This window comes from Netta rufina (assembly GCF_964035555.1).
Source record: "Netta rufina genome assembly, chromosome: 1".
Taxonomy (NCBI): Eukaryota; Metazoa; Chordata; class Aves; order Anseriformes; family Anatidae; genus Netta; species Netta rufina.
Genome location: NC_140123.1, coordinates 196,567,427 through 196,590,217, shown reverse-complemented (window position 1 = coordinate 196,590,217; position 22,791 = coordinate 196,567,427). Strand labels below are relative to the sequence as shown.

At 34.6% G+C, this 22,791-nt stretch overlaps 1 protein-coding gene across 1 annotated transcript in view; it reads left to right on the top strand.

The window, feature by feature from the left end:
- Positions 1-22,791, top strand: part of CACNA2D1 (calcium voltage-gated channel auxiliary subunit alpha2delta 1) — a 408,933-nt gene that overhangs the window by 289,868 nt on the left and 96,274 nt on the right. The window contains exons 7-10 of the mRNA XM_084305950.1: positions 728-859; positions 12,871-12,940; positions 13,783-13,833; positions 15,164-15,263. Of these exons, the coding sequence (XP_084162076.1) occupies positions 728-859; positions 12,871-12,940; positions 13,783-13,833; positions 15,164-15,263 (353 nt within the window). The remainder of the gene's footprint in view (positions 1-727; positions 860-12,870; positions 12,941-13,782; positions 13,834-15,163; positions 15,264-22,791) is intronic.

Genomic DNA, 22,791 nt, shown 5'->3' with positions numbered 1-22,791 from the left:
CAAACATCAGTACAGGACAACATTGTGAATATAAATTTCTGAGTAACCGCTTAGTGTTTAGCTGATCATGCTTTAAAATGTGAATTTCCTTGTATTTTAAATTCATTGTGGAACTGACCCACCTTATAAATATTAATGTTCACACTGCTGATCATTCTGTAAATGATCACATCTATAAACATGAAGATCTTGTTAGCATGCAGTAATGAGTGCATGTGGGTCCTACCTTGATATTTTAATTCAAATACTCATTGTTGTCTTTTTCCTGTAGAATTATTAATTGATCCCCATAAGGCATCAATTTGGAAAGGGAGATCTTTGTTAGCTTTTCTAAAATACTCACCTACTTTTGTTGACATTATTCTAGTATTTCATATTGTACTGTGCTGCGATTAATAGAAACATCAATTTTATGTGCCTGCTTTTACATTTCTAGAACTGGGAATGTAATCTAGAGTAACATCTCATAAAACAAGTATTTTTAGAAGATACTGATTGTATTAATAAATCAACAGTCATTGCATTAATAATGCAATGGAAAGAAGAGAATGTGAGGAACTTAAAGAAAATTCCCAAGGAAGAGCAATGTATTTCTTTACATTTAAATTGTCGATTAGTTAAATGAAATATTGTTACTTTCCATAATGATTTAGTATGCTTTTTGCAGTCACTGCAACTTGAGTTAAGATGTAACTTTGTAACTCCAAATACATTTTGTTTTTGACAGCAACAATTGTGTTAAATGAACTCAACTGGACTGCTGCGTTGGATGATGTGTTCAAGCGGAACAGAGAAGAAGACCCCACTTTACTATGGCAGGTCTTTGGTAGTGCAACTGGCCTTGCTAGGTATTACCCAGGTAACTGAACTCTTGTAAGGAACTGCACTATCTCTCATACTGCCTTAAAAAATATTTGAATTATTTAGAAGAGATAAAAGGTACCTAAAGATGACTTTATTACATAGGTGGGTTTTCTGCATATCAGAAATAACTCAATGACTGTGAACTTATTCTGGCATAAAGCTATTATGAGGGGGAGGAAACTGGTGGATGAAATACGTAAGTAGTTGTATTTTTCACAGGAAGAGAAACAGAAGATGGTGTCCTTTGAAAAACAGAACAGTTCAATAATATTTTTTTATATCGCTTTCTGTGTGGTGTGTAAAGAATTGTGTGTAAACATTTGCCAATGAGATTTGTACCTGTCTTGTTTTTAAAAGTGATTGACAAGACAGATAATCTTATGGTTAAAGTCAGTGAAAATGCAACTGCACCATACTTATGTCCTGCAGAGTCCATGATCTCTGACAGTTACGTTTTTCCTTTTTGGAGCTAAGGCCAATGAATACAACTTGGTTATTTCAACCAGCATCTGTTTCACCTGTCAAAGAATCCTATTAGTGGATCACAGAAATTAATATAAATAGGTGTATATTTTATCAAATTTAGGTAAGCTGTAGCCTTAAATTGATATTTGATGTTCACTAGATAATGGAAAACCTTGTTTTCCATCCAAGGCTTACTGTGCTACTACTGTTCTTTTTAGATGCTGTTGCCAATGACAGAATACTGTGTCCACTACACACAAGATAATTGTGTATAGTGTCTTATTTCTTTTGCCTACTACTGGTTAAGGAAGAACTTTGAGATCCTTTCTCTTCTGTTAAACAGGATTGTTGCTGCTTCTGAGAGTGAAGCTTTTACTGTATCATTAACACAACTGCTAGCATTGGCAGAGAAACTGCCTTAGGCTATTTTGCAGGAAGGAATATATCACAGCACTTGAATCCTGTTTGTTTTGTCATGGTAGATACTGATGAAATAAATACAGTGAGACATTGAAGAACAGATAATATTGAAAATGCTAATTTCATATTTCTTTATTTCCAAGGGTTCTGTTTCAATGCTTTTCAGATCTATTAGTAGTGAGTTTGGGATCATCATTTATCACCACTTATCATATAATGGTGTTTTCCAAGTGCTGAAAAAGAAATGTTTCTTAAATACATCTCTGTGGCAACCTCTGGGAAATTCATTTTCAAGTGCAAAATCGTATTATGTATAGAAAAATATATTCTTATGTCTAGCTAACCTGTCCACTTCAGATTCTTCACAGCACAGGAGACTCAGAATCTTTATATAATATTTCTTAGAGTGCCTCTATAAGATGGGACAAACTTGCTTTCCTTATTTTGCAGGTGGATGTGGTATTTGTATATACTCCATTAAACACAAATTTATGTTAAGTATAAAACTCAGAAACTCGCACGTCCTGCTTAATCCTTAGCCACATGCCTATGTATTTATTAGCTGTCTAGTCCTGTCAGAAGATAAATTCATAAATCCCTGGTAATTCCCTTATCCCTAAATTTTACACACACACAGAGTAATCTGGAGCAATCTGTCAGGCCGTAAATTGTACATGTGTTGTTCTGTGCATCTTCTTCCCATTTTCTTCCATGTATAGCTCAAATTGGTAAGCTCTTTGCTTTTTATATTTTTAATTAGGTGCAAATGTGCCCATCTCTCTCTTTTTGTGAACTCTGTCTCAGTTTGCAGAGACCTATCTAACACACATAAAGGTTGTGAGAAGTGGAATCATGTTTCATATATTGGAAGGGATGCCTTTCAGATTATATTTTTGAAAATTATATTACAAATTGTCAAGCATTGCTTTGTTATGTTGGCCATAGGTAAGCCTTCTGCAAAGAGATGAGTTTCTCCATAGCAATGATATTTGTGAAAGAATTTGGAATTATCAAAAAACAAAATTAAAATGCATAGCTAAATCTGCTTATTATTAGCTGAGGTATATCTGTGCAGTCCTGTTTCTCCTAAAAACAATCTTCAGTACCTCTGAGCTGTAGAGTAATTCCTCAATCACAGGTTTCTTGAACTAATGTTTTTATCGTTTTTATCTGATAGTATCCCATTTCCTTGAGTAATGAGCTAGATGGCACATCACTTCTGCCCTCAATAGGCTCTGAGGCAGTCCTTGTCAACATTGTAAGCAGCAGTATTAAAGGATCATATTCGTGGTTGGATAGTGTGTGAAATACTTTATAAATGCAATTAAAAATATTTTTTGTTGCATGTATCCTGTTGTTTCCTACCTGTATTCCGTTGTTGGTACTATGATAAACTCCTCTAGCATCCCACACATGATCTTGTATAATTTTCATCTGTGCTTTGTCTGACTCCTCAGAATATTTTTCTCTATCAAGGTGTCACATCATTTTCTTTCTGTCTGTGACCTGGGTTGAGACAACATTTAGACCAATTCCTTTTTTCAGATCTTCTTCTTTATAACAAATGGTATTAGGTTTAGATACAACAGTAATTAGATACAGTAAAATAGGAATCTCCATTTTATGTAAAATAGCTAACAGAATCAGAATGAGGAAGTAATGGTACCAAAGTATTCATCTCCTCTTATATTATGATGTAAACAGTCCAAAGATTAGAATAGAAGAACTAGAACAAAGCTAAGTGTTACAAAGATTGCATACACACAAATATATTTTGACATATGCAGTGATAGCAGAACCAGTGCTGGGTGTAAAACTAAACTAACTGTACAGCAACTTCCTGTCTTTACCTCAGAAATATTAGAGACTACATAGAGGTAGAATTCTGTCTGTATAGATTAATAGATTATTTGCTTCATTCTGTTCATTAACTTTTTCCTTAGAATATACTCAGTTCATCTTTCATTCTTGAACACCAAGACAGAAATTGCAGAGAAGAGCCATAGATTCAGGATACCTCCGTGGGCCTCAAACTTAATTTTTCACCTCTATCAATCAGGCCTTTAGTCAGTTTAATGGAGTTTCCTTATACTAAGCTTCTCCTTCTTGAAATTATTTGGCAAACTGTGTATTGCCTTAAAATTTTTTAAAGAATAGTGAGGGTACTTAGTATTATCATTTTCATTAGTTTCAGTGGCAATGTATTTGTGAAGAGAAATGCAGTAATCTGATAGCATTTTAACGTGATCATTGAAATTACTAATTCATTTCAATCCAAATGGAACTTGCAAAGACATAAAATTGGAGGCATCACAACACAGTATTTCCAAATCCAAAGCTTCAATTTCTAGAATGCTTTAAAAAAACAGATGAAATAAAGTAGTGCCAGATGATAAGATATTGAATGCACCTGCATAGAATAGGTGAAAGAGATTAATATTTTGGAAGGATAAATCTCATTCAACAGATGGATCTTCTAATACAGAATGCATTAGAACTTTTTAAAGAGTAAAACTAAGTGAGAGTATTCACAGAATCACAGAAAAGTTGAGGCTGTGAGATTGGAAGGGGCCTCTGGAGGTCATATATTCCAAGCCTACTGCTCAAGTAAGACATAATATACGCCTTTTTTTTTTTTTTTAATAATTGATTTTTCTTCAGTGGCAGTAGCTCATGAAAAAAAATTAACTTTTTTTGTCTTGAAACCATTCCCTGTGGGCTTGCACATGTAGAACTTCATTGACTTCATGTAGACAGGAAGGTCCTTTAATACAGATCAGACTGCAGATTTAATTTATAATTAAGCACAGAGCTGTGGACAAGTCTGTTACACAAAAATAAATTAATTTAATTAGTTTAATATGGTTTGACAGATATTAAGTTCCCTAGATTTTCTCAGGCATCTATCCAGCTAATTTTGTTGCTAAGTTTTAGAAAGCAGCTTTCCAAAAGAACAATTTACTATCAATTTTTTTGGCAAGCTTCTTGGAGACGTAGGTGCAAACCAATCACTTCCTCTTTTAGTCTTGAAATCCTTCTTAATTATAGAGCTAATGGGGATTATAATTGTTAATCAATGTTTCATTAAAATACTGCAATGGGAAGCATATTATTTTCACTGCAGTAATTACAAATTAAGCAAATTTTTTAAAGAAACACTATTATTAATCACTACCTCATCTCTCTGTTTATTTAGTTTTGTAAGATGAAGATCCTGAATAAAGGATGTATTTTGTTTTGGACTGTGGACTGCAGACATTTATTGGCAGCTAAATATGACATAAGAGACTTTATAGTTATAGCAATAAATACACTTAAGAAAGTTTGACTTCAAAATGTAACTAGAATAAAAACACACTCAATTTTGATGAATGTTTAGTAATGAAAAACTGTTGGGTCAGCAATGCCAACTCAGCTCTCTCAGGGAGGTATAGTAAGTAGTATTTGCCACAGTGTAATACTAGAGAGGTTATTAATGAAATGAGTAGTCTCAGATTCCAGCTAGTGTGTTTTATTTAGCAATAACACTTCCATGACAATCTGTAAATTGATTCAGTATCCTTTAATAAGAATTGTGGGATCTACATTCATTGTGGCAGTATTTGGTCTGCAGTGCAGTGAAAATGGCCATGCGCTATAGCTGGTCAAGATCAGATCAAAGCAGTTGAGACAACTGGTAGCAAAAATAAAACTGAAAAAGAGGTTCTGTTCTGTTACCAAATGTTCCAGATCTTCCCCCTTCTGTCTTGAAATTTAACATGGGGGGCTATGGGAACTTAAATTTAAAACTTGCTCCCAAAACAGTACATATGGCAACATCCACTATCCTCAAATGCTGCATAGCTCTGTGACTTCTTTTTTGTTGTTGTTGTTCATTTGTTTTTCAAAGAGGAAAAAGCAGCCTCCAGACTGCATCTCTGTGGGCTTTCGCTTATCACAGATCCCAGACATATATTTTTCATCTTCATTTGACTTACCCATGTTATAGAAGGAAGGAGGGAGAGATAAGGAAATGGACAGAAGAGGGTTTTGTTTTTACTTTGCCGAGGTTCATATAATTACAGCAAAGCCAGTAGTAAAAAATGCTACAGCGTCAACTTCTTAAGTGAATGTTTGAAGCTTCATACTCGTGAAGAAAAATAGTATTTCCTAAGGAGACCAACTCTTTTCCATGCTTCCTGGTGAACTAGACATGCAGCAGCATTTTGAGATGTTGGTAGTCCTGTCGTTTTTGGAGATAGCATTCTATTTCCCTGAAAAGTATTGAATTCAAGTTGGGAAGCTAAAAAAAAATCATGCTCCACAGCATGATTGAAGGAACAGCTCATGCTGACAGTCTCTTTGGATGGACGGCACCATGTTTTCTTTCATCTATAGTACATAGTTCTTCTAGCCTATTCTGGGGGGCTTTATATTCTGAAACCCCTCTAGATTTTCCTGTGCTATACTGCATACTAATTTTCATCCTCCAAACACCCTCTGATGGGCAACAACACAACCTTCAACTTGCTTCAGATATTTTAAACTTCTTCCTCCTCAAAATAATTGTAAGGTGAAAAAGCAAATAGTTCTCACCTCTATTTTATTTATCACTATATACTAAATCCTTCATTCTCTATTAACCGCATGCCTAAACATCTTTATTTTTAAGTTGTTTTCACTTGTTTTTCTCAAGTTGAGAGCCCATTACAGCTTATTTAAATGCTATACTAGTTCAGTAAAACCTAGCTTTTCTATAACATTTCTTTTCATCTTTCTCAGGTCTCAAAGCATGATCTAAAAGTAATGAAAACATCATTGTCCTCATTTTGCATATAAAAGAAATAGGGATAGAGAGATAACATGGCTTTCTCAGTGATTCTCTGAAGGTTAAGAAATCAAACCAGATATAGAAGCCAAGTTCTTTTTAGGCTCAGTGTACTACTGTTTTCATCAACTCATATTTAAACTCATAGCATTGTCTAAACATTGGCAGGTGTGTTAGTCATGTCACAATCTTTATATCATTGCTGGAGAGTACAGTGATCAGAACAGTACAGTTCTCTCCCTTTTTATGACAGATTAGCCTTGGTTTTAGTCTTACTTTGTTTATCTATCTAATTAGTATGATATGTTAAGAACCTTAATTAGGTAAAGTCTGTTTACATTGCTCATGCCAGTGTTTTACTATGATATTTTGATTTTCCTATCTAATTAGGGCTTACTAAATATTGAATGAAGAAATTTTACAGAAAAAGAAAGAGAATGGTGCAGTTGATTTTCCAGAAAAAAAAGTATTTTTGCTCCTAAAGTCTTAAATTCTTGGATTAAATATATGGATAGAGGATAGCTAGCATTGTCTTTTCCTCTTAATAAAAAATAAAATTAAAAAAATCTCCAGATGTTAACAAAGCAGGTCTCACTCTGCTGCTGAAGCTTTCCCTTCTCAGACAAATTAATAATGGAACAGGTTTGAAAATCAATTTCTAATAAAATAAAGTGGTATCTCTCCAAATAAAGGACTTGCTGTGCACAGCTGCTCTTGTGTTAACCATTAATGGCAAGCAATAGTGTTGCAGCTATGGTATTGAACTCTCAAAGAAAGTCATTACTGAAGCAGATACTAAGAGACTAGAAAGCCTAAAAAATCCATACAAAATGAATCAAAAAGCCTTGAAAAACTAAGAACTTCACTTTTATTTTTTTCAAAAGGCGTCATATTTTATAGCTGACAGTTCCTGTTAACAATTCAACATTTAAAGGAGCCTTCAGAGTTTTTCAGAGTTTTTAAAAAACAAACAAACAAACAAAAAAACAACAAAAAACAACAAACCAGCTTCCCCAGTAGTGCAGCTTATTAGCACAGGTAGTGTGTAGGTTGGATAATTCTGCTTTTTGCACTGTAATAAGTATATTTGAGCATTACTCACTTCCTTTTTTCTTGACATCTAGGAGGAGAAGACATGGGCTGGCATAATTTTGTTCTAACCATACTCTTGATATGGCAAATCTTGCAAGATGGTCATTTTTCAAAACTGAAGTGTTGAATATTGTGGTTGTGTGAGCAAATCCACCCAGTTACAGGCTAATGTGTTATTTCTAGTGAATTAATCAACACTGAAGCCACAAATCTACCATAACTTCATTCTGAAGTTCATGCCATCTCTGTTTTTATAATACAAATTGAAATCTCCAGAATTTTCCCTAGAAAAATGCTATCTCGGTGCTTCTGTAAATCTTCTCAAGCTTTACGGATGCTTCATCCCCCTTTGGGTGAGCAATACATTTATGGAGGATGAAATTCAGCCTATAGGGCAGAAATAATTGCCTACAAACTGAGATAACACAGACACCTGAGGAGCTAATTTTAAGTTACAGACTGAAGTACTCATGGTTCATAGGTTCAGATCAGTTTTATTTTCTGATTGTTTGTTTCTGGCATCTTGGGATGAATAAAACCATGGATTTGGTTACATATGGCCTGTTCCCATGTAAAACTTACTGCTGGACTGATTGGGAATGAAACACAGCCCAGTATTATTCATAAACATATAGTAAATACATTCTGCAAAACCTCTGTGAGATGATTATTCTCTTTTTTTTTTTTTTTTTTTTTTTTTCTGTACGGTGAAGATACTATAAAAGTCACAAAGGACATTACACAGAGCTTTCTTTGTTAGGTAGGTTTTACCTGAAAACAATTTTAGCTCTTGGCAATTTCAAGTCACTGTCTGAATAAAATAGTTAAGAATTAAGTAACTGTATTCAGTCTTGTCTTAACATCTTCTGTTCTAGCATGGAATTGGTGAGGAAGGGGGGAATAGTACTAATCAGTTATTCTTTCAAGTCATCATTCTGATAGATCTTGAGTCTTAAGTATACTGGTGCAAAGCACTTTATGATGATTAATGTTAGGGATTATTAAACTTATGGCTGTATTTATTTTTACTTACCATGTTGCATAACTATTCACATTTTACTGAAAAATAACAGAGTAATTCTGCAAACGTGCTGCTGCCACACCAAAATTCACACAACATTTTTCTGAGTAGTAAGCTGAGGAATACCACATTTCCCGGCCTGCGTGGCCTATTCTGTACCTGAATGCACTTTTGTCCACATGAACTCACTAAAAGATGAGAGGGAATATGAAATGAAGCTAAGAGCTGTAGGTTGCAGAACAAACTTTGTTCCATTATTGGAAGTCTTCACTGAATCTGGCATAGGGAACTGAGTGGTCTGTATTTATGGATGTTTTGAATATCCATATGAATGTTTTCCTGAGAGACAGCTTTGTAAAATTCACCTTTAACAAATACTTGTTTGTCTAACCCAGTAAGTGCTGCATTAACGTTTACTACCTAATGCCCTCTGAGGTGGAAAGGAAAACAAAGTTTGAATCAGAATAATATAATTCTGTCTGGGATTTGATAATTGGCATTTGTTACCTGTCTTACTATCAATTTTTAGCCTCTTTCCCCAAATATGTTACAGGGATGTAAAGCTGTTAATAATTCATCTGCACCTCTTTTCTTCTTGTGCAGGCATACCTGAACAGTAGAACAGGGCAGATGTAACAGGTCTCATTCATTAGGACTTTAGAAAAAGTCCATGACACTCTCCCGTGCCTCTTTGTTTTCCCTGCACGTGCCATAATCATCAAATGAGTTAGAAATGGGCAGATGCAGTCAGGATGTCCCTTGAGCAATACTTTCATTTAGGCTTCACCCCAGGACAGCTTCTGTACTGCATGAATTAGTTTTGTATATAATCAACAAAACTGAGGATTTCCACTATGTGTGCGGACATAACAGAAAAACATGCCTTGCTCATGCTTGAAATATAGCCAGACCTACAACATCCATAATGCAAACAGCACAAATAGGAAGGATATCAAATCCAATGAATAATTTGTAAAATATTGAATTAACCATATGCCAAACAAGAAAATAATCAAAGGATGAATAAAGACTAATGTATGCACCAGAGAATTGTGTAGTGTTGGCATAGTTCAAAAATGTTACTATGCAACAATGAAGTACACCAAAGGTGATCTCTTCAAGATGTTTTGTGAGCCAGACTCCAGGGCATCTGTTTAAAATGTACATTTTAAACAATAGGCTCTATAGATCAACATATAAATCTGAAGATCACCAATCTTTATTTTTTTAGGAAAATGTCTAATCTTCTTGTGTATTTCATGTTTGCTTTCACCTTTATACATGAGGCTTTAGACAGTAAGACCCAAGCCAGTTTCCCCAAATGACTTTATAGGGTGTTCCGTACATAGACCAAGGCAATGCATGTTTGTTTGTTTGTTTGTTTGTTTGTTTTTAATTTATTTTTATTTTTAGAGTTGTCAACAACCCTTCTAATTATTTTTGACATAATTATAAATCCATAATTGATTATTTTTTGCATAGACATTATCATCTTTAAAAATTGATAAAAAATTAAATTGGAGCAAATTAAAAATAGATTGTAGGAGATCAAGTGTCTTAAGGGGATTTCAGTTTCCTAGTAATAGCAATTTCAATAAGATCCATAAATACTCAGAACATCACCAAAACCAGTGAATAAATGTGAGCCCATTCAAAGCCATCTAAAATTAAAAGTGTTAATCCAGAGAGAGGTTAGGATGAGTGAATAATGCAGTTGTGTTAATTCTTGAGGTTGAAGTGGGATTTCAGCACTTCCTTGGTGTGAATGAAATTTTAGACACTAAGAGCCGAGTCCTTATTTATGTTTAGCCATGCAGAGACTTACTACTGGATTGCATTTACTGTTGTAGAAAACATCATAAAAATTAGTAGAGCTGTTTTCCTTGGTAAACGTTGTATTTCCTAATTTGTGTTTGTATGGTGCAGTAACCATTAATTATGTGATGATAAATTATGCAGCCACAGAATAAATCCAGTAAATTTCCCTCAAATGGAAACTTAAGCTTGTAGGTACTTGTTAAATTTATTTCAAAAGAAGGTAATATATTAATTGGGAAAAAAGTATTGATATGTGGCACAGGAAAAGCTGTTTTAATGGTATAGTAAGAAATAATGCTTTTAAAGATTTTCTCTAAACCTCTGTGAAACTGTTGACAGTCTTTCCAAGACTGTTCAGACTGAAAGAGCCAAGCAAATTAAAACCAAGCAGCAAAATTTAGCTATTGTGTTCATCACTCATTCTGTCATCCCAAATGAAAAACTGTAAATGTGATCACTCGCTGGAATCTCCAGAAGGAAAGGCATAGTCTGTGTGAATGTCTGCCCTGCCATTGTGCTATTCAACATACTAATATAGATAGAGCCAGAAAGGCTCAGTTTCAACTTTGTGGCAATACAGAAACCTACCGAAAAAAAAAAAAAAAAAAAAACGTAGAACCGAGTGCAAGACTTAGTAGAGTCTCGAGACTTCATTTTACTCTGTCTCAAGCAGAAGTTTTGAGTGTTCTCTCCAAAGAAGGGGGGGGGGGGGAGAAGGTTTGGCAGGGCAGGGAAGGGAAGGGAAAGGTAAATAATAATATTGTTATAGAGACATTTTACTACTTTTAGAAATAAAAGGAAAAAAATCAGGCTTGACAAGTTTTGTTGCTTAGTAGTTCTTTGCAAGTTCAAGTTTGCCACTTCGTGTTTCCAAAAGATTTGTCATGTTATAATTGGTCTAAAGGGCCTGATTACGGAGCGTATTCTGTCAAGGCAATTGGTGTCGACCTCAAGGAAATTATGTGCTCGTATGTCAGGTGTTACTATGTCAGCGTACTTTTGTAGCTTTCAGATTTTGCAGAAAAACGTAACTGGATTATTTCTCATATTGTCTTTTGTTACACAGACAAAATGCAGTCAAATTGCATATACCTAAGTAATGATACCTAAATTACTAAAAAAAAATGCAAAACAACAAACCAGCTAACAAACAAACAAAAAAACATATACAAGCCTTGAAAATGCTATTCTTTCCTTTCTGGAAATTTCAGAGACCTTATTCTCTTTTGATTGCAAAGGACCTGACAGGTGGTCTTGTGTTAGTTCACACACAATAGTGCTTTAAAGTGGAAGGTTCTTTTGGTGCACAAAAGAGGTTATTATACTGATAAATGACTTGTGGGTTTTGCTCTTTTTAAATGTTCTGGGAACTAATGTACCAACTCAAGTCATGGTCAGTTCATGGTCACTTAAGGAAAGGTTCATTTAGTAAAATCAAAAATAGGCAGCTACTCAAAGCTGGTGTCTTTTTTTTTAATATTGATGGAGATATACTTCTTCCCATTCGTTTTATATGGTGCTTTTTTTTTTTTTTTTTTTTTTTTTTTTTTAACAAAGCATCCTAGAACTGCCTATAGCTCTCTTTATTTCCTAGACAGAAAGATGATTAAGATCAGGAAACAGCTTTCCCAATGTTGATGGCATACAGTGAGAAATCAAATTGCAATACAGTTCATTTCATGTAACTTTTCACTGATTTTTTTCATTTTGTTTCTTTGTTTGTTAAGTGGTTAAATGGTTTTGAAAGGCTCATTTTCTTCTTCAGTAAGAAAAAGATGCCTACCCTGCTGAAAGTTATGATAAAGCTTAGATTAAATGCTTAGAAGACATTATTAATTTTAGTATTTTCTTTACAGACATGGATATTTCTATCTCACTTTATTTTCAGGAAAGATGATACATTCGTATTTCTTTTCTAAATTGTCTATGTAGGTACAGCTCTTTTGAGCCAATGGATAATTTTTTTAGATATATAACTGAGAGCATAGATGAGCACAGTATTATTACATCCAACATTAATTAAGTAATAAGTGGTTTTGAAATAAAGTACTTTCTTGTCCAAAAATAATTATTCCGTATTCTAAAATGCTTCAGTTGAAATTCTGGTTCCATTGAAGTCAGTGGTCAATTATAGTCAGTAACTATCTCTTCAACACAATTTGGCCCTTTAAAAACTTTATCTACATTTATTTTTACTATATTATATTATACGCTTGTATATATAGTGGTGTAAGTATATAGTTCAAAAACACATTGCAATAACACAATGCTTTTTTTTATCAATATTGAATGTTGGTTTATTAAGTCTATGATGTTTATTCATTTTAAGTGTTTAAAAATACTTAAGATAAATTTACTTTATACAACAATATTTTTTTCCTAGCTTCCCCATGGGTAGATAAAAGTCGAACTCCAAACAAAATAGATCTGTATGATGTTCGCAGAAGACCATGGTAAGCTTTCCTTAAAGGACTGATATATATAAATCTCTTGCTTCCTAAATATGACTTTAAAGACAAATTTTTTAGATTATTAATATGTAATAGTCATTACTTTTAAATACTACTGTTTTCTTCATATAAACTCAGTTAATTCTTCTGAACAGCCAATGTTCAAATTATACTACTTGTTATGCAGCATCCACTGTACTATGTCATAGTGTTGCCTTACATGAAACATTTCATAGGTAGATAATCAAATATCAAATAAGTGTTCGTATAAAATGTGCCAAAATCAGATGTAATTCAGATTATCAGACTGAGCCAATTCTTCCAGACTTTCTGCAAATGCTTACAAATATTTCTCGGTGGTTTAGACTAGCAAATGAATCACTAGACAAGTAAAAGACAGAGAACAGTGGGATTGTTTCTCATGATATTTTTCTTTAAGCTTCTCAAGGCGTAATGTATACTGATCCTTGGATCAGTAGTAGTTGAATAGACTATCTCAAAGGACAAAGTATTTTTCCCTAAACCTGACTGATGCAATAATTAATCTGTCATCAAGACTTTTAGCTCTGAAATAGTGTACATGCTTTTCAGTTATCAACATATAAAAATAGTGAATTTTAATCAGTATACCCTATTTTCAGGCTTTGCAATTGCAAAAAATTGGTTTACTTAGAAGGAGACATAGCAAGAGAGAAACTGATGGCATATGGTTTTCTACTAGTTACAATAAGAGGATTTTTTGTTGTTTTTGTTAAGATGGGTAAATTTAAAGATTGCAAAGCGTTGAGAACACACAGAAAATGTGTTTTCAAACATGAGTCATTCATATTCTCTGTTTATTTCAGGTATATCCAAGGAGCAGCATCTCCCAAAGACATGCTTATTTTAGTTGATGCGTAAGTGTTTAATGTTTGAATGTTGACATTAGAGAGATAAAAGTTCTTAGATATATTGAACAAATCTCCGTATGCTGAAAAAGGAAGAGATGATTAAGAATTCCATATATGGAAGGATTAAAAATTGGTATTAAACAAAATAAACACATGGGAAAATATATTTCCAAAAAGCCCAAACCAAACCTACATGATATTTGAACTTTGTAGAAGGAAGTGTGTTTTTTATTCATTTAGTATTATTCTGCTTTCAGTTTCTTAATAATTAATAATCAGATGAAAAATTCTCCTGTGCATGCTAAGATTTGCTGTAAAACACAAAATCAGAACTAGAAACAGAAAAGTGGATTTAATCATAATTTCACGAGCCTGAAGGATAAGAATTTGTGCAGACTTCACGTTTTACTGTACATATTTAAAGATCAGTTTCTATAAATCATTAATTTGCAAGCAATATTTCCATAGATAAAATTCCCTTTGAAAGAAATGCAAAATAAAATGAAAAGGAATATTTTGTGTGTGTGTGAAGGTTACATTTTTCCAGTATAACTCTATTAATTTGTCCTTATTCAGGTTATTCAGTAAGGACACAAAAGAAAAATGCTATTTCACAATATGGGAAATGTGCAGCTACCTTTTCTGATTTCATATATAAAAATCATCCCATGTTTGGTGTTTATACTGAGATATTTATTCAATGCAGTGTAGAAATTGAGCAAGGAAACTGATAACAAAAAAACTCTCTCTTTGCCTTGGCAAGGCTTCTTTTGTTTAGACTAATGTCAAAGGACTGAAGGAAGCACTGAACTTGATGTGTCAAACAGATTGCTTTATACTGATAGAAATGTTCAGAGAGAATTTGCATTTAATGGTTTTAAATGTGGTGAAGTGCTTTCAGTTCAGGAGAGAGGTTTATCAACATTTTTTATTTCTGCACTTTAAGTTGGGTTTTACCTTGAATCAAGGTAAATTGATTTGGGTATCTGAAAATTTAAAGCTGTAAATCTATGTGTAGGAGTATAAAATGTTCAGATAATGCATTGGTTGAGTGTGGTAAACTGGCTCAGATTTTCTGAAAAGAAAGTGAGCAAATGATGTATCATTATGACTTAATCATAGGCACAAGATTGTGGCTTGGAATGCCAGTTTTGGACTTTTTTTTTTATTGTAATAATGCTATATCATTAATGGTGTGTTGGAGAATTTAGGAGAATGATTGGAAATTCAAGTGTGAAAGTTGCTGAAAATGCTGTTTGGTGCTCTATATTTTCTTTGCATATTTAAAATACTTTTTTAAAGTGATCATTTCTCTTATCCTGTGGATTTCTGTTAGGAGTGGAAGTGTCAGTGGACTGACATTGAAACTGATCCGCACGTCGGTCATTGAGATGTTAGAGACCTTATCTGACGATGACTTTGTGAATGTAGTTTCGGTGAGTATCTGTTTCTATAAAAAAATTTGCATTGTCAACAAAGCTGTAAGCAACCTATTTATCAATGCCAGCTTTGAGAACGTGCTAAGAGACCTAAGAAAAAAATAATACAAAATATCACATTTGCCTAACTATTTTCTTGTAAAGTATAATGAGAGCCATAGAAGTCATAGATTCAACAATATGTATATGTTTGAATGAAAGGCCAATGAGCTGCAGCAGAAAAGGAAGCAGTTAAAGCAAAAGTCATTTAAACAAACTTCTGTGTAGCCAAATTGTCCTTTCTGATATATTCTGATATATTCTGATATATTCTGGTCTCTTTAATGGATCTACTCAATTGGTACATGCAAATCCTCTTGAAATAGTTGGTGGTCCCCTGATATTATGTTCTGTTTCAAGAGTCTGTTTTTGGAGATACAATGCTACAGAGGCAGTAGGGGGGTTTCTTTCATCCAGGCTGCAGGCAGTGGAGATGCCTGTGTTAGCTGATGAAGAGATGTACACTTTGTACATCCAACCTGCCAAAGAGGTTGTTCCTGAGAAGTTCTACAACTAGTAATTTGATGGTAGCAAAGCAATTTTTCTCATAATAAAGTGTCATGGTTTTGGCTGGAATAGAGTCAATTTTCTTCACAATAGCTCATGCAATGCTGCATTTTGGATTTTCGATGACAATAATGGTGATAACACGCCAATGTTTTAGTCATTGCTGAGCAGAACTTACACAGAGCCAAGGATTCTTCTGCTTCTCATGCTGTTCTGACAGCAAGGAGGGTAGGGCTGCACAAGGAGCTGGAAGGGGACACAGCCAGGACAGCTGACCTCACTGGCCAAAGGGATGTTCCACACCATATGGCATCATGCTCACCAATAAAAGCTGGGGTAAAGAAGGAGGAAGAGGAGGATGTTCAGAGTGATGGAGTTTGTCTTCCCAAGAAACCATTATGCGTGATGAGCCCTGCTTTCCTAGAAGTGGCTGAACACCTGCCTGCCTATAGGAAGTACCTGGTTTGCTTTGCATGCATGCTTTGCTTTTGCTTACCTAGTGACCGGTCTTTATGTCAGCCCGTGAGTTTTCACAGTTTTACCTTTCCAATTCCCCCTTACATCCCACATGAGAAGAGTTAGCGAGTGGCTGGGTAGTGCTCAGCTGCTTGCCAGGGCTAAACCACAACAGTAAGTAATATAATAGAGGGGGAGATACATGTAGGGACTTAATATACAAAATTTGTTCCCAGAAACAGTGTACATAATATGAAGGTCAAAGGACTGGTGCAAGGAAGGTAGGATTGTAAGGATTACCAAATGAAGGAGATGCTGGCATTTTCAGGGCTGGATTTTCAGCAGCTAAGATCTTTCAGAACATCATCTAAAACTTCAGTGATATGTGTGGTTACTACACTTGACTACTAGCCTTAAAACTTCTGTTTCTCTAAAAAAAGATTTTTTAAATATTTCTTTATAATAGTTCTTTATTTATTTCTTTATTTGTTGTGGAGTGGCATTTCAGTCTTCTTAATACTTGCATGGAAATTGAAGTGCAAATTCCTGGTTTTCTAAAAAAGGCAGAAGGCAAAATTGTTTTGGGGAGAGGGAGGTTGTTATGGGCTACTTTCAGTTTTCAGGCTCATACCTTGAATGCTATGGTCTAGCCTCAGGCAAGGCGCTTTTTTTTTTTTTTTTTTTTTTTTTTTTTTTTTTTTTTTTATGAAGTTGCTGAATTGTAATACTTTGATTCTAAGGATTTAGGATAGGAGCACTGGCATACTCTTAATGACAAGGGACAGCCTGCATGGTGAGTAACTCTACAATGATTTTGAAGGTAATTTTCAACTTCTACAGATGTGTTGTAGCCAGCCTGCAGGGAGAAAGACCTGAAATATCACGATCAGAAATTTCTTTGAACACCACTTATTGCTTCATCTTTTGCTGTCAGTCTAGCTAGACTTTTCTCCAAGTAGTAGAGGGAAGATTTTATTTGCAACAGCATTTCCTTTTTTCAAGTTTTTAATAGTGAATTAGATGGTTTTCTTTAGTCTAAATTTCAGTAAAAAAAAAAACAAACACCTTTTTATTATTAAAAGAAAATAAGCTTTTCTGCAAAGCCATTAGACAGCTGAACTCTGTTCACTGTTTTATTTGTTTGTTTGTTTGTTTCTTAAAAAGAAGACTGTAATCCTAAACTGATAGAAATTGGTTACTGTAATCAATGCAACTATACCAGATTTTGTCATTTGAAGGTGTGGACCCACACTGATTCATGCATTTTTAACAACTCTTTCTTTCATTTACTCTAAGCTGGCCAGAAATAATGTATCTTAATGCTGTAAGGTAGTAAGATAGTAAGGTAGTAAGTCTTAGAATTAGGATATTTTATGAAGTAAGTTTCAGTTTTATTACAATGAGGTCCCAAGGTTGGGATTTGTTTCAAAAAAGGACTAGAAATTTTTGAAAATTTTCTGGAGCACATTTTCCCAGTGGTTTGTAATTTTTAACATGTAAGGACCTTTTTTTCTTTGAATGAAATTAATACATCAGAGCCACTTTTTGATATTTGACTTCAGAACCAAAGAGGACTTTTTTCTTGAGCTGCATTCATCTTCAGAGGAAAGCAACACTCACAGAAGTATACATAATAGAACATGCCATCTCTAAGTATTCTATAAAGTGATATTTGACATTGTGCATCTAAGATTTAAAATTCCATATTAAATATTTTTAGTATTGTAATTACTTTCCTATTACCTGTTTCATGTATTTAGATGACTTACACATTGAAATTGTGGGAAAGATTGTGTTCTGATATTTTCTTTCTGTAACAGAATGAGAATCATGTGCTGTAGATAAGAAACAAAAGATTTTACTATTACAGGTGAGAGAAGTAAATCCTGAAGTCTGGTCTTTTTTAGGATTTTAGGTTAGATTTCTCTATTTTTCCACAGTCTGAGCAAAGCCTCAAACCAAAGTTAAGTACCGAGAGGACACTGCTTAAGATGATGTATTATCACATTCAGTATAATTTGTTCTTAAGATTATTCACAGGAGCGTATCACATGCAAAATTTTATAAAGCATTTATCCATTGTAATGTTGGTATTAGTTGCCATACGGTTTTCATGTATGTCTTCTTTTCATGTTTGATTGAAATGCACACCTTTAGCAAAAAGCTGTATGATTTATTAGTTTGTTGTACTATGTTAAAAGTCAGATGGCTCATTAATTTTTGTCTGTTTTTATTTATTATTATTTTTTAATGATCTGAGGATCATATGGAAGAATAACAACAGAATCACAAAATCATCTGTGTTGGGAAAGACCTTTAAGATCAACAAGTCCAACCATCAACCTGACATCCTAAGTCCCATGACTAAACCATGTCACTAAGTGTCACAGCCACGTGTATTTTAAATACCACCAGAGATGGGGACTGCAACATTTTCCTGAGTACCCTGAGTGTGTTAGAGAAAAAGACATAATTATTCTACACTGGAATTCTACACATTATTGTATTCCATAATAGATAAGGCATATCTAAAATAAATCTATCCCCATTGGTTCCTTCATAATCCCAAAAGATCAACTAAAGTGTTTTGATCTAGGTGAAGGAAATGTAATTTGTTCATTATGTTTCATGCTATTGCTTAAGGACGGTTTCTCTTGAAGCATCCTGGTATTAGAATGGCATCATTGTCTAATTAAAAGCCCCCCCCCAAAGATTATAATTTATAGTTAACACAATATTAGTGAATTGATATATGAATACTGAAAATTATCTGCAATTTTTTCTTTCCCTTCTGGATCTTTTGGCCAAGAAATCAACAGTTGTTTTATGGTTTGTTAGATTTAATAACCATAGAGTGTTTTTAATGAGGTTTTGAGTTAACTGAAGAGCTGTTTTACTGCTAACCTCTGCCAAGATGTTGTCCCACAAAACCCATATGTGTGATGATTCATGCCCACAACTGAGACATGGATTTAAGCTTATGCCAATCACTTCTAGAAAGTGACAGGATGATTTAATCAACCATGCCTGGTATATGGAGAAATCCTGGGAAACAAAAAGCTTAAAAGTGGATGTGCTAAAATACATTAGTTCTACTGATTTAATATAGTTCTTGCATTTATTTCCAGAGAAAAAGGGCTGAATGAACTGTTAAGTCATGTAAAGACTGCCAGGGGTTAATGTGTCATGATTTCCTCTGGGATTTGAATTTTTCTTATCTGAAGTGCTGTGCTTTGTTGCAGAAAGAAAACCTGCTGTTAGACAGAGCTTAAATGTATGAGTAATACAGCTGTTTTCCCACTAATCCGGTTATATGCTTTGATAGCAGTAAGTGGTAGATGATAGGGGCAGTAATTCTATCCCAGCACGCTATGATTTAGTGACTTGGTTTCAAATGTTGACACAGAGAGTGTAATTTGTTTATGATTGTGGGTAGGCTGCAGTTTGCAGGAGAAATGTATTGCAACTTCAAGTCTGTAGAGGTGGGGAAAACCACACAAAGAAAAACACAACTTATAGCAACAGACATGTTAAAGGTCAGGAGCCATAGGACTATTTGGAATCATTTAGCCTTTGTAAAAATCCAAACTAATATGTACTGTTTAGGAGCTAGAAATTAAGTGTTATGAGTATGCTAGGGATAAGAGAATCATACTATAGGAAAATTGAAAGCTCATCTCCTGCTCTTGTGCAGTTTAAACAGGGACTAATCAGAGGAAAGGAGATTCTGGATTAAATTATTTTAGTGAAAAAAACATGCAAACCTTATAAGATTATTGTTGGGGATCATCAAAGCAGTCTATGGAATATACACCTTTCCCCTGGTTGCTCACCTTTTTACTTTGTTCACCTTACTCCCAAACCGATGCAGCTTTATGCCTTGCTAATTAAAATATCTATTAAAATATTATAAAACTAATAAGAAAAAAGTTCAGCAAAGAGCTTTTCAGTTTATTAAAGGGCTCCCTTTTCTTTCTGTTGCATGTTCCTTCATGTGCTCTGCCTTTCAAATTGCATCTGTATTCTCATAGATATTCTCATAGAATGTATCTATTCTCATAGATACAGGGTAAAATTTTTTCCTTCTAGGAAATACTTTCTTTAAGGTCATTTAAAAACTATGTAAACATGACGTGGGTGGAGATCATAGCCTGAAATCTTATTGAAGGAAGGAGGATACTAGATTTTCCAATGATGTTATGCTTATGCATTCTTTGTTAAATTTAGAATCATAGAATCATTAAGGTTGTAAAAGACCTCCAATATCATCTAGTCCAACAATTGGTGGGGGCACCAATGTCACCCACTAAACCATGTCCCTAAGCACCACGTCCAACCTTTCCATAGACACCCCCAGTGATGGTGACTCCACCACCTCCTTGGGCAATCCGTTCCAATGCCTGACTGCTCTTTCTGAGAAGAAATGTCTCCTCATTTCCAACCTGAACCTCGCCTGACGCAACTCGAGGCCATTCCCTCTTGTCCTATCACTAGTTATCTGTGAGAAGAGGCCAACCCCCAGCTCCCCACAGCTTCTTTTCAGGTAGTTGTAGAGACTAGTAAGGTCTCCCATGAACCTTGTCTTCTCCAGACTAAACAGCCCCAGTGCCCTCACAGGACTTGTTCTCCAGGCCCTTTGCCAGCTCTGTAGCTCTTTTCTAGACATGATCCAGGGTCTACATGTGCTTCATGTAGTGAGGGGCCCAAAACTGAACACAGATCTTGAGGTGCATCCTCACCAGGGCAAGGTATGCCAGTACAGGGGGACTATCACCTCCCTGGTCCTGCTGGCTACACTATTCCTGATACAAGCCAGGATGTCATTAGCTTCCTTGGCTACCTGGGCACACTGCTGGCTCATGTTCAGGTGAGCATCAATCAGCACCCCCAGATCCTTTTCCTCTGCACAGCTTTCGAGCCACTCTGCCCCAAGCCTGTAGTGCTACATGGGGTTGTTGTGACCGAAGTGCAGGACCCAGCATGTTGAACCTCATGTTCAGCCATGTTCATTTGTTTGAGTGTATCCTTCTGTTTAATTGGCAAAAATATTTTAGAAAGCTCTTTAAAATTAAATTCAGTCAGTTTTCTTTATTACTTTACATCCATTTAAAGTGTCTGTAGTGAACCTTAAATTAAGTTACATACTCAATAGATTAACACTTATTTTCTTCTTGTATTTTGGATTTTTGACCCAGATAAGTTAATAGCAGTTAGTTTTTCTAAATAACATTGCTCTTTGAAGATGAAGAAATAAAGCATGATAATGATATTAGTGTGAAATATTAGCACTGAAGTAGTTGCATGGTTGGATCTAGAAGGAAGAATAGAAAAGGACTCCTGTAATTAAGATGCCTGCCAGCAAGCTTGCTAATTTCTCCAGTCCTTATTCTCCCCTTCTCCATAATGGACAATAATAAGGAGAAAATCTAAAAATGCCTGCCATCTTTTTCATTATTTGGCAAACTAAAAAATATAAGCAAGTTCCCACTGCAGCTCTGCATAAGCATCTTTCCTACTGATTTAATCCAGAAGCACTTCAGGTAATCAATCACCGTAGCTCCAGTCAAGTATACAGTCTCCTCTGAGTCATAGCTCTGTGAACAGTAAACAAATATATATTATTCCATTTTTTTTAGTGAAAAACAAGATAAAGCCATGTTTAAAGCTGAGTGTTGAGCTTTACTCATGATTCTCTTAACCATGATCCATCCTATTCTATCGTGACCTTGCAGTTTTTCTTAAATTTAATGGCTCACTTTCAAGGCAAGGGAGAACAATGATAGCTACAGAGAAACACATTTTCACAGCAGCATTTCTTAATGGAAAATCATTGGCATTCTTTAATGGAAAATTGTTATCTTGAACTTTCCCTAGTCAGAGAGCAAATGAATTGTTTTACATCTTTTCAAACAGTATTATTGATTTTGATGCATCAGTCAATCAACGCATTGTTGATGCTGGACTGAAGCGAAGCTTGAACAAGTTATGATTAAAATATTATTTAAATTCTGCATTACTAATAATTACAGGAAGAGCTTGCCTATGTATCTGTGAAAGTAGATGTATGGGAAATATGTCTGGAGGACCTGTTTAGCAAATGTCATGATGATGAGTGTTTTGCAAATAACAATGTGGGCAATTTGGAGAAACCAAAAAACTGTGGGCAATTTTGGGGAACCTGGAGAAAATTTGGGAACTATGGAAATCCAGCAATTGTTAATAAATTAGAAAGAATTGTCTTTATAAATGGGTTATTGAGAGTAGGAACAAAAGGAAGAAATGCAATTATATAAAAGATCTCATAAAATTTTTGTCTGTCCACATAATTAGAGTTTCGTTTTGATTCCCCTCAAAAAAAAGAAGGTCAAGAAAGGAGTCGATGATGCTATGTTTAAGTATTTCAACTGGGGACGGAGTTATGAGGAAGATCAGGGTAAGATGAGGTATTATTTGTCTCATTTAAAATGAGGTTAATTGATTTGGTTGAACTTAATGATCATTCCAACCTAAGTGATGCTACGAT